This window comes from Rana temporaria, chromosome 3, assembly GCF_905171775.1.
Source record: "Rana temporaria chromosome 3, aRanTem1.1, whole genome shotgun sequence".
NCBI classification, from domain to species: Eukaryota; Metazoa; Chordata; class Amphibia; order Anura; family Ranidae; genus Rana; species Rana temporaria.
In genome coordinates this window covers 7673943-7687183 of record NC_053491.1, presented here as the reverse complement: position 1 = coordinate 7687183, position 13241 = coordinate 7673943, and the positions used below count along the sequence as shown (strand labels likewise).

The 13241-nt window shown below is 44.0% G+C and overlaps 1 protein-coding gene across 1 annotated transcript in view; it reads left to right on the top strand.

Moving 5' to 3' along the window:
- The window catches only part of FRMD5 (FERM domain containing 5), a 135872-nt gene that overhangs the window by 102227 nt on the left and 20404 nt on the right, over window positions 1-13241 (top strand). Inside the window, exon 9 of the mRNA XM_040342196.1 lies at window positions 6611-6674. Within this exon, the coding sequence (XP_040198130.1) occupies window positions 6611-6674 (64 nt within the window). The remainder of the gene's footprint in view (window positions 1-6610; window positions 6675-13241) is intronic.

Here is a 13241-nt window from a genome sequence, read left to right as displayed (position 1 = left end):
TGACGTGGGGCCATATTAGATCAATGACGTGGGGCCATATTAGATCAATGACGTGAGGCCATATTAGATCAATGACGTGAGGCCATATTAGGTCAATGATGTGAGGCCATATTAGATCAATGACGTGAGGCCATATTAGATCAATGACGTGAGGCCATATTAGATCAATGACGTGGTTCCATATTAGATCAATGACGTGGTTCCATATTAGATCAATGACGTGGTTCCATATTAGATCAATGACGTGGTTCCATATTAGATCAATGACGTGAGGCCATATTAGATCAATGACGTGAGGCCATATTAGATCAATGACGTGAGGCCATATTAGATCAATGACGTGGGGCCATATTAGATCAATGACGTGGGGCCATATTAGATCAATGACGTGAGGCCATATTAGATCAATGATGTGAGGCCATATTAGATCAATGACGTGGGGCCATATTAGATCAATGACGTCGTTCCATATTAGATCAATGACATGAGGCCATATTAGGTCAATGACGTGAGGCCATATTAGATCAATGATGTGGTTCCATATTAGATCAATGACGTCGTTCCATATTAGATCAATGACATGAGGCCATATTAGGTCAATGACGTGAGGCCATATTAGATCAATGATGTGGTTCCATATTAGATCAATGATGTGAGGCCATATTAGGTCAATGACGTGGTTCCATATTAGATCAATGACGTGAGGCCATATTAGATCAATGATGTGGTTCCATATTAGATCAATGACGTGAGGCCATATTAGGTCAATGACGTGGGGCCATATTAGGTCAATGACGTGAGGCCATATTAGATCAATGACGTGAGGCCATATTAGATCAATGACATGATTCCATATTGGATCAATGACGTGAGGCCACATTAGATCAATGACGTGAGGCCATATTAGATCAATGACGTGGTTCCATATTAGATCAATGATGTGAGGCCATATTAGGTCAATGATGTGAGGCCATATTAGGTCAATGACGTGAGGCCATATTGGGTCAATGACGTGAGGCCATATTAGATCAATGACGTGGTTCCATATTAGATCAATGACGTGAGGCCATATTAGATCAATGACGTGAGGCCACATTAGATCAATGACGTGAGGCCATATTAGGTCAATGATGTGAGGCCATATTAGGTCAATGACGTGAGGCCATATTGGGTCAATGACGTGAGGCCATATTAGATCAATGACGTGGTTCCATATTAGATCAATGACGTGAGGCCATATTAGATCAATGACGTGAGGCCATATTAGATCAATGACGTGAGGCCATATTAGATCAATGACGTGAGGCCACATTAGATCAATGACGTGAGGCCATATTAGATCAATGACGTGAGGCCATATTAGATCAATGACGTGAGGCCATATTAGATCAATGACGTGAGGCCATATTAGATCAATGACGTGAGGCCATATTAGATCAATGACGTGAGGCCATATTTGGTCAATGACGTGAGGCCATATTAGGTCAATGACGTGAGGCCATATTAGATCAATGACGTGAGGCCATATTAGGTCAATGACGTGAGGCCATATTAGGTCAATGACGTGAGGCCATATTAGGTCAATGACGTGAGGCCATATTAGGTCAATGACGTGAGGCCATATTAGGTCAATGACGTGAGGCCAAATTAGATCAATGACGTGGTTCCATATTAGATCAATGACGTGGTTCCATATTAGATCAATGACGTGAGGCCATATTAGATCAATGACGTGAGGCCATATTAGATCAATGACGTGGTTCCATATTAGATCAATGATGTGAGGCCATATTAGATCAATGATGTGGTTCCATATTAGATCAATGACGTGGTTCTATATTAGATCAATGATGTGAGGCCATATTAGATAAATGACATGGTTCCATATTAGATCAATGACGTGGTTCCATATTAGATCAATGACGTGAGGCCATATTAGATCAATGACGTGATGCCATATTAGATCAATGACGTGGTTCCATATTAGATCAATGACGTGGTTCCATATTAGATCAATGACGTGGTTCCATATTAGATCAATGACGTGAGGCCATATTAGATCAATGACGTGAGGCCATATTAGATCAATGATGTGAGGCCATATTAGGTCAATGACGTGGGGCCATATTAGATCAATGACGTGGGGCCATATTAGATCAATGACGTGGTTCCATATTAGATCAATGACGTGAGGCCATATTAGATCAATGACGTGAGGCCATATTAGGTCAATGACGTGGTTCCATATTAGATCAATGACGTGAGGCCATATTAGATCAATGACGTGAGGCCATATTAGATCAATGACGTGGTTCCATATTAGATCAATGACGTGGTTCCATATTAGATCAATGACGTGAGGCCATATTAGATCAATGACGTGAGGCCATATTAGATCAATGACGTGAGGCCATATTAGATCAATGACGTGAGGCCATATTAGATCAATGACGTGAGGCCATATTAGATCAATGATGTGAGGCCATATTAGGTCAATGACGTGGTTCCATATTAGATCAATGACGTGGTTCCATATTAGATCAATGACGTGAGGCCATATTAGATCAATGACGTGGTTCCATATTAGATCAATGACGTGAGGCCATATTAGATCAATGACGTGAGGCCATATTAGATCAATGACGTGAGGCCATATTAGATCAATGATGTGAGGCCATATTAGGTCAATGACGTGGGGCCATATTAGATCAATGACGTGGGGCCTTATTAGATCAATGACGTGGGGCCATATTAGATCAATGACGTGAGGCCATATTAGATCAATGACGTGAGGCCATATTAGATCAATGATGTGAGGCCATATTAGATCAATGACGTCGTTCCATATTAGATCAATGACATGAGGCCATATTAGATCAATGACATGAGGCCATATTAGGTCAATGACGTGAGGCCATATTAGGTCAATGGCGTGAGGCCATATTAGATCAATGACGTGAGGCCATATTAGATCAATGATGTGGTTCCATATTAGATCAATGACGTGAGGCCATATTAGGTCAATGACGTGGGGCCATATTAGGTCAATAACGTGAGGCCATATTAGGTCAATGATGTGAGGCCATTTTAGATCAATGACATGGGGCCATATTAGATCAATGACGTGGTTCCATATTAGATCAATGACCTGAGGCCATATTAGATCAATGATGTGGTTCCATATTAGGTCAATGACGTGAGGCCATATTAGATCAATGACGTGAGGCCATATAAAAACAATGACGTGGTTCCATATTAGATCAATGATGTGGTTCCATATTAGATCAATGACGTGAGGCCATATTAGATCAATGACGTGAGGCCATATTAGATCAATGACGTGGTTCCATATTAGGTCAATGACGTGAGGCCATATTAGGTCAATGACGTGAGGGCCATATTAGGTCAATGATGTGAGGCCATATTAGGTCAATGACGTGAGGCCATATTAGGTCAATGACGTGAGGCCAAATTAGATCAATGACGTGGTTCCATATTAGATCAATGACGTGAGGCCATATTAGGTCAATGACGTGAGGCCATATTAGATCAATGACGTGGTTCCATATTAGATCAATGACGTGGTTCCATATTAGATCAATGACGTGAGGCCATATTAGATCAATGACGTGGTTCCATATTAGATCAATGATGTGAGGCCATATTAGATCAATGACATGGTTCCATATTAGATCAATGATGTGGTTCCATATTAGATCAATGACGTGGTTCCATATTAGATCAATGACATGAGGCCATATTAGGTCAATGACATGAGGCCATATTAGATAAATGACATGGTTCCATATTAGATCAATGACGTGGTTCCATATTAGATCAATGACGTGAGGCCATATTAGATCAATGACGTGATGCCATATTAGATCAATGACGTGGTTCCATATTAGATCAATGACGTGGTTCCATATTAGATCAATGACATGAGGCCATATTAGATCAATGACGTGGTTCCATATTAGATCAATGACGTGAGGCCATATTAGATCAATGACGTGAGGCCATATTAGATCAATGACGTGAGGCCATATTAGGTCAATGACGTGAGGCCATATTAGATCAATGATGTGAGGCCATATTAGGTCAATGACGTGGGGCCATATTAGATCAATGACGTGGGGCCATATTAGATCAATGATGTGAGGCCATATTAGATCAATGACGTCGTTCCATATTAGATCAATGACATGAGGCCATATTAGATCAATGACATGAGGCCATATTAGGTCAATGACGTGAGGCCATATTAGGTCAATGGCGTGAGGCCATATTAGATCAATGACGTGAGGCCATATTAGATCAATGATGTGAGGCCATATTAGGTCAATGACGTGGGGCCATATTAGATCAATGACGTGGGGCCATATTAGATCAATGACGTGAGGCCATATTAGATCAATGACGTGAGGCCATATTAGATCAATGATGTGAGGCCATATTAGATCAATGACGTCGTTCCATATTAGATCAATGACATGAGGCCATATTAGATCAATGACATGAGGCCATATTAGGTCAATGACGTGAGGCCATATTAGGTCAATGGCGTGAGGCCATATTAGATCAATGACGTGAGGCCATATTAGATCAATGATGTGGTTCCATATTAGATCAATGACGTGAGGCCATATTAGGTCAATGACGTGGGGCCATATTAGGTCAATGACGTGAGGCCATATTAGGTCAATGATGTGAGGCCATTTTAGATCAATGACGTGAGGCCATATAAAAACAATGACGTGGTTCCATATTAGATCAATGATGTGGTTCCATATTAGATCAATGACGTAAGGCCATATTAGATCAATGACGTGAGGCCATATTAGATCAATGACCTGGTTCCATATTAGGTCAATGACGTGGTTCCATATTAGGTCAATGACGTGAGGCCATATTAGGTCAATGACATGAGGCCATATTAGGTCAATGATGTGAGGCCATATTAGATCAATGACGTGAGGCCATATTAGGTCAATGACGTGAGGCCATATTAGATCAATGACATGGGGCCATATTAGATCAATGACGTGGTTCCATATTAGATCAATGACGTGAGGCCACATTAGATCAATGACGTGAGGCCATATTAGATCAATGACGTGGTTCCATATTAGATCAATGACGTGAGGCCATATTAGGTCAATGACGTGAGGCCATATTGGGTCAATGACGTGAGGCCATATTAGATCAATGACGTGGTTCCATATTAGATCAATGACGTGGTTCCATATTAGATCAATGACGTGAGGCAATATTAGATCAATGATGTGGTTCCATATTAGATCAATGATGTGAGGCCATATTAGATCAATGACGTGGGGCCATATTAGGTCAATGACGTGAGGCCATATTAGATCAATGACGTGGTTCCATATTAGATCAATGACGTGGTTCCATATTAGATCAATGACGTGAGGCCATATTAGATCAATGACGTGAGGCCATATTAGATCAATGACGTGAGGCCATATTAGGTCAATGACACAAGGCCATATTAGTTTAATGACACGGAGCCATATTGGATCAATGACGTGGTGCATTATTAGATCAATGACGTGAGGCCATATTAGTTTAATGACGTGGAACCATATTGGATCAATGACGTTTGGCCATATTGGGTCAATGACATGTGGCCCTATTAGGTCAATGACATGGGGCCATATTGGATCAATGATGTGCAACCAACTTAGTTCAATGACATGTGGATATATTAGGTCAATGGCATGAGTTCATATTAGATCCGTGATGTGAGGCCATATTAGGTCAATGACGTGGCAATATTGGATCAATGACATGCGGCCATATTAGATCTGTGATGTGGGGTCATATTAGGTCAATGACATGAGGCCTTATATGGTCAATGACACTGGGCCATATTAGGTCAATGACGTGGGGCCACATTAGACCAATGATGTAGGGTCATATTAGATTAATGCCATGTGGCTATTATAGATAAATGACATGGGGCCATATTGGATCAATGTCAGCCTAAGACACGTGGCCATGTTAGGTCAATGCCATGGGGCCATGTTGGGTCAATAAAGTGCTCATATTAGGTCAATAATGTCATCCCAGCTCCTTCGTGCATCGGGGGGGGGGGGGCAGGTTATTTAGCTTATTAGGCCGGGACTGGCAGTTTCCTTATGGGTTCAAGCCAAAACCAAGCTTGTCTATTAACTATACTTTTTGTGGACTTGTTCGTGAACATTCGACTGCACCAAAAATGTACAGAATTAGCAGTTTACTGATCCTGGTCTAAACTCGGGGGCTCTTCCAATATGTAGGTTACAGCCCACTATCATTCGGTGTGGTGAAGGTTACATAAGTAGGAAAAATTCACCACATCCAGCCAAACACATCGTATCTGATTGTACCTCATTGTATCTCATTGTATCATATTGTATCTTATCATTTCTCATGGTATCCCTTCGTATTGGTTCATCTCCATCATGTGATCCTTTGGGACGACCCCCTTTCCATCCCCCCTCTATATATAGCCGCCGTCATCCCGTTCTTCCCACAATGCACTTGGTCTTGTCTTGTCGTTTTGTCAAAGTCTTTGTGATTTTTATTTATTTTTGTTTTATTTCAGGGGCGATGCCACAAAAATGAAATTTGAAGGAAAAACATTTCATTTATATGTGAGAGAGAAGGAGGTAAAATGTCAATATATACCCTGACAGACTGGTATATACATATGGACTGGTATATATACAGGGTGACCAGATAATAGATTCATATACATATATATACACTAACTGACTGGGATTTTTTTATATTGCCTGATTTATTCTGAAAACCTTTAAAGTTGTATCTAAACCAAAAATGTTATATATATCGCAGCTTACCGATCCTTGTATGTGGCGGCTGCATTCGTTTTTTTTTTTTTATTAGGATTTTTTTTACTTTATTCCCACCTGGTGATCCTGCCAGTAACTCACTTCCTGTCTAAAGCTGACCAAGTGGATTTTCCTTTTATTTGCTTTTAAAATAATAATTGGAATGAATGTATTTCCCCCGAACAAAAATCAGATAGAGAGTTAGATACAAAAAAATAATATAAAAAAAATGAATAAATAAAAATATATTTTATTTATTTATTATTTATTTTTTGTTTATTTTTCTAAAAATGCTTTATGCTGACTTCAATGTATATATCTCTTTCTATTAGAAGGCTTAAGCTCTTAGTGGACAGCACCCCCTGAAGAAGCCCAGATTAAGGGCGAAACGTGTTGGGAACTACATCATATTTGCTGTGTCCATAAGCACCGTACTGTATGTACTTGCTGTGATACATAGTTACATAGTAGGTAGGGATGTCCCGATACTAGTATCGGTACCGATACCGAGCATTTCCCCGAGTACTTGTACTCGGGGAAATGCTCCCGATGCTTCACCCAATACCTGGGCAGGCAGGGGAGTTGCAAGTCTTCTCTCCCCCGTGCTCAGTGTTGTCTTCCCCCCTGTGCTGCTCTCACCTCCCCCTGTCCGTTCGTGCAGCCACTAAGCCCGGCTCCTACCTTTTCCGAATGAACAGAGTCGGTGATCAGTGACTCTGTCCATTCATATAACTGAGCATCGTAACCTCCTGTGTTTACGATGCTTCAGTTTATGAATGGAGGAGCTTCTCTCCATTCATTTCAGCTGAGGCTGCAGAGAAAGGGACTGGGGAATCTTAAAGGGGAGATGTCCGAGGTCTGTTAAGACCCCTGAAATCTCACCAAAGACCCCCAACAGGGCTGATTAAAAAAAAAAAAAAACACACTGAGGCCTAGTACACACGAGAGGATTGATCCGCGGATACGGTCCACCGGACCGTTTCCGCGGATAAATCCTCTCGAGGATTTCCGAGGATTTTGATCCGATGGAGTGTACTCACCATCGGATCGCAATCCGCGCCGAAATCCCATCGTGATGACGTGTCGCGCCGTCGCCGCGATGATGACGCGGCGATGCTGTCATATAAGGAATTCCACGCATGCGTCAAATCATTACGACGCATGCGGGGGATCCCTTCGGACGGATTGATCCGGTGAGTCTGTACAGACCAGCGGATCAATCCGTTGGGATGGATTCAAGCGGATAGATTTTAAAGCATGTCTTAAAATTTTTATCCGCTGGAAATCCATCCCAGGGGATAAAAATCCGCGGAAACAGATCCGCTGGATTGTACACACCATAGGATCTATCTGCTGGAGCCGGTCCGCGGATCAATTCCAGCGGATTGATCCTCTCGTGTGTACAGGGCCTGACAATCCACCCCCCCCTAAAAAAAATAATAAAAATCACTGTAAAAAAAAAACATATGTAAAAAAAAAAAAAAAAAATACTGCCACATTAAAAAAAGTATCGGTATTCGGTATCGGCAAGTACTTGAAAAAAAGTATCGGTACTTGTACTCGGTCTCAAAAAAGTGGTATCTGGACAACCCTAAGGCTTCATTTCCACTGGCGTTTTTACAGCCACTTTTCTGAGCGTTTTTTACAGCTTAAAAACGCCTGTCCATGTTATTCTATGGCATCATGCCCACAAAAACGCGGGACCAGGGCGTTCTGTGGCTCCAGCAATAGAGCTGTAAAAACGCCAGACATTAAAAAACGCTCAAAAACACGCAAAAACTCTACCACTGCGTTTTTGAGCTCCAGCTCACAGAAAAAAAAATAAACATTTTTTTGTACAAAATAAACATGGACAGGCGTTTTTAAGCTGTAAAAAAGGCTAAAAAAAGTGGCTGTAAAAACGCCAGTGGAAATGAAGCCTAATAGTAGGTGAGATTAACCACTTGAGACCCGCGCTATTGACAAAAGACGTCAACAGCGCGGCTCTCAAGTGCCAAGTGGACGTCTTTGGACGTCTTTTTAAAAGCATTACCCGCGCGCGCCTCTGGGGGGGCGCGCAGCGGGTAAACACTGTCCCGGCGCATCGCTCGGGAGCCGATGCGTGTACCTGGCGGCCGCGATGTCCGCCGGGTACACGCGATCGTCGGTAACACAGCAGGGACGTGGAGCTCTGTGTGTAATGATGGGGTGTAAACACAGAGCTCCACGTGCTGTCAGAGGAGAGGAGACCGATCTGTGTCTTTTGTACATAGGGACACAGCATCGGTCACCTCCCCCAGTCACCCCCCTCCCCCCACACAGTTAGAACACACCCAGGATACACATTTAACCCCTTCCTCACCCCCTAGTGTTAACCCCTTCACTGCCAGTCACATTTATACAGTAATTAGTGCATTTTTATAGCGCTGATCGCTGTATAAATGTGAATGGTCCCAAAATTGTGTCAAAAGTGTCCGATGTGTCCGCCATAACGTCGCAGTCCCAATAAAAGTAGCAGATCGCCGCCATTACTAGTAAAAAAAAAAATCATAATTTTGTCCCCTATTTTGTAGGCGCTATAACTTTTGCGCAAACCAGTCGGTTACTGCGATTTTCTTTACAAAAATACGTTGAAAAATAAGTATCGGCCTTAACTGAGAAAAAAAATAGTTTTTTTTAAAAAAAAATTGGGATATTTATTTTAGCAACAAGTAAAAAATATATATATTTTTTTTTTAAATTGTCGCTCTTTTTTTGTTTATAGCGCAAAAAATAAAAAACGCAGAGGTGATCAAATACCACCAATAGAAAGCTCTATTTGTGGGGAAAAAGGACGTAAATTTTGTTTGGGAGCCATGTCGCACGACCGCGCAAATGTCAGTTAAAGTGACGCAGTGCCGTAAGCTGGAATTTCGCCTGGGCAGGAGGGGGGTATATGTGCCCAGTAAGCAAGTGGTTAATAAAACACACAATTGAGGTATTTTTTTTACTACTCACCCCCGTTAAGTTTCAAAACCAATGAATGGGGGTGTTCACATGCCAATGTTATGATGCTTTGCTTTGTGCCTGCAACAAAAATGATTTCCTTCTAGCGTTTGATGAGCAGTTCTGTCACCAAGTGCAACCGATTCCAGCTAACGGGGACGCGCCGCAACTGCCTCGCCAAATGTGTGCAATGCACAGGAATGGACTGGCCATTGGGGCTACAGGGAGTTTCCCGGTGGGCCGATGGCTCAGTGGGCCGGCTTCAGTGACAGCGGACCGCCGCCCCCCTCCGCTCCTGTCTCTCCCTTCCCACAGCGATCACCCGGGGGGACCAGAGGAGAATGGGGGAGGGGACAGACAGTTGACTCAACAGCTATGGACTGGGAGTTTCTCACTTCTGCCTAATCTTGTCCCATAAGGGGGGGGCACCAAACTGATTCTTTCCCCCGGGTGAAATAATGTCTAGATTCCCCACTGGTACTGCCTATAAGAGGACCAGAACCAACCGTTCTACTCTAATAAAGTAGAACGGCTAGTGAAGGGGAAGTGGGGGTGCTTGGGTGGCCGGGGGGGGGGGGGGGGTGCGGGAGTTGCCCGGCTGCCATGGGAGAGACCTGTCAAGGTGGGCCAGTCTGGATGAAGTCCAGGGCCAAATTTCTGTCCCAGTCCAGCCCTGGCAATGCATGCAGATATGGCGCATTGGTGTGGTATTTAAAGGGTTAAAACAGGAGATCAGGCGGCATCCAATCCCCTCCTCACCGCCTGTCAAATGCCTCTGAAAAGCATTCTGAACGGGGATCGATTGTCGGAGGCCTTTGCCATGTCTAAACCAAGCTGAACTCCGGATCACACTTCATAATCAGTAACAGTTTTTTTCCTTTTGGCATAAAAGGTTTTACATCAATTAATAAAAACTGAACATTGTGAGCACCCCCTGCTAGTGGTGAATGGTTTGTCTCATCCCTCTAACTGACGCTTTTGCTGGACAGTTTGGTCTGATAAAGGAAGCTGGAAAAAAAAACAGACTTACTGGGAGGATCACCAGGTGAAAAGCCAAAAAAAGGTAAACTAATGCAGCCACCACATGTAAGGATTTGTAAGCTGAAGCATATTACACTTTTTTGTTTTTTGGTTTAGATACGCTTTAAGAGACTCGCATCATTTCTTACATGTTTATATATACCTCTTCTGAATGACTGATGTGTATATACACAGAACCCGTGGTATACACACAAATGGGTATTGCTGAGGTAGACTTTGATATCTGTAATCAGTGGGTGGGGAAGTTGATTTTAAATCCAGTTTTTCAGGCCAATCGCTGCATCTCCACGCTACTCCACTGACTTCATCAGAAGTGTTCAGTGACTTCATCAGAAGTGTCCCCTGACATCATCAGAAGTGTCCAATGACTTCATCAGAAGTGTCCGCTGACTTCATCAGAAGTGTCCAATGACTTCATCAGAAGTGTCCGCTGACTTCATCAGAAGTGTCCAATGACACTTAAGTCAGGGGACACTTCTGATGAAGTCATTGGGCAATTCTGATGAAGTCATTGGACACTTCTTTTGAAGTCATTGGGCAATTCTGATGAAGTAATTGGGCAATTCTGATGAAGTCATTACACACTTCTGATGAAGTCATTGGGCAATTCTGATGAAGTAATTGGGCAATTCTGATGAAGTTATTGCACACTTCTGATGAAGTCATTGGACACTTCTGATGAAGTCATTGGACACTTCTGATGAAGTCATTGGACAATTCTGATGAAGTCATTGGACAATTCTGATGAAGTCTTTGCACACTTCTGATGAAGTCTTTGCACACTTCTGATGAAGTCATTGCACACTTCTGATTTTCCATTACGTAATTCCTCCTTGGCAGAAGGTGTCACTCACAATGTAGATATGAGATCACAAAACGCATATCCCATAGTGTAACCCATAAAAACATTTATTAAAAATAATAGTAAGAACATACACAGAAACGTCCAACAAACTGCATCCAATATGGCGTCTTATGTCATTGCTGCAGGCTCCGCCCAGTGCGTTTCGGCCTACGGGCCGTCATGAGGGAATAGTAGCGTGGTATTACCAATAAGTTTGTGGATTTTTTTTTTCTTTAAAGCGGATGTGCCATGGGAAAAAAATATTAAATGCCAGCGGCTACAAATACTGCAGCTGCTGACTTTTAATATTAGGACACTTACCTGTCCTGGAGTCCAGCGCCGTCCGCAGCAGAGGACGAGCGATCGCTCGTCTCTCTGCTGCTCCCCCCGCCATCCACGCTGAGGGAACCAGGAAGTGAAGCGCTGCGGGTTCACTGCCCGGTTCCCTACGGCGCATGCACGAGTCGCGCCGCGCCTGCCGATTGGCTCCCGCTGTGTGCTGGGAGCCGAGTGTTCCCAGCACACAACGGGGGGGGGGTGACGGGATGTGACGGAATGCCCGTCTTTTGCCCGTGAATGCCGGGCCGGAAGTGGGTGCAAATACCTGTCTTTAGACAGGTATCTGCACCCCCCTCCCCCCTAAAAAGGTGTCAAATGTGACACCGGAGGGGGGGAGGGTTCCGATCAGCGGGACTCCACTTTAGGGTGGAGAACCGCTTTAAGAATCATACTTACCTAGGTGGATGCAGCATCGATCTGATTCAGCAACTGTCCCCTGCTGGCTCTAAGGATCAAAGACCGCTGGGTTCTCAGCGCTCCGCGAGCAGAGAGCTGGTCAGTCACTCTGCCCGACCATGCTCACTGGAGCACTGGGCTGTGGAGGGGGGCGGGAGCGGCTGGCTCATGCTCTCAGCGGCTCACTGAGAGGCTGAGCCAGGTTCTGGTCCAGGGGTGGATCCTGCCAGGGCTGTCTTAATGAGAGGGCACACCTGGGCACTGCCCAGGGGCCCCAGCTGCATGGGGGGCCCCTGCTCTTTCCCCAAAGCAGCTGATCCTTGAGCCCGGGCTGCCCCCAGCACTCTGACCCCTCTACACCCTAGATGTCCCCTACCTCCTACCTACTTGATTTATGTTTACCTGCACTGTCTCCATTGTAGGGGCCCCAGAGCATTACTTTGCCCAGGGGCCCATGATGCTATGACGACGGTCCTGGATCCTGCCTGTATGGTCGCGATCTTTCCCCAGCCTGGACCGGCTTTGTGAGGTCACCACCCAACAGAAGGCTTCAGCCCGCCAGCTGAACCAGCTTTCTCCCGTACTTCTCCTTTAAATAGGGCCTTGCTCCTCCTATGAAGTAGCTCCTCCTTCTGAAAGTGGCTGGGTCCAACAGTTTCAACATTTTCACCCACCTGCAGCAAGTATGCAAATCAGATTCCCTGATCTGATTGCATGCAAAATTCCAGGTCAGTGATTCAGAAATGACCGAAGTCATGGGATAAGCCTAGCAGCCAAGCAGCTAGCATTTTCAGAAGGCG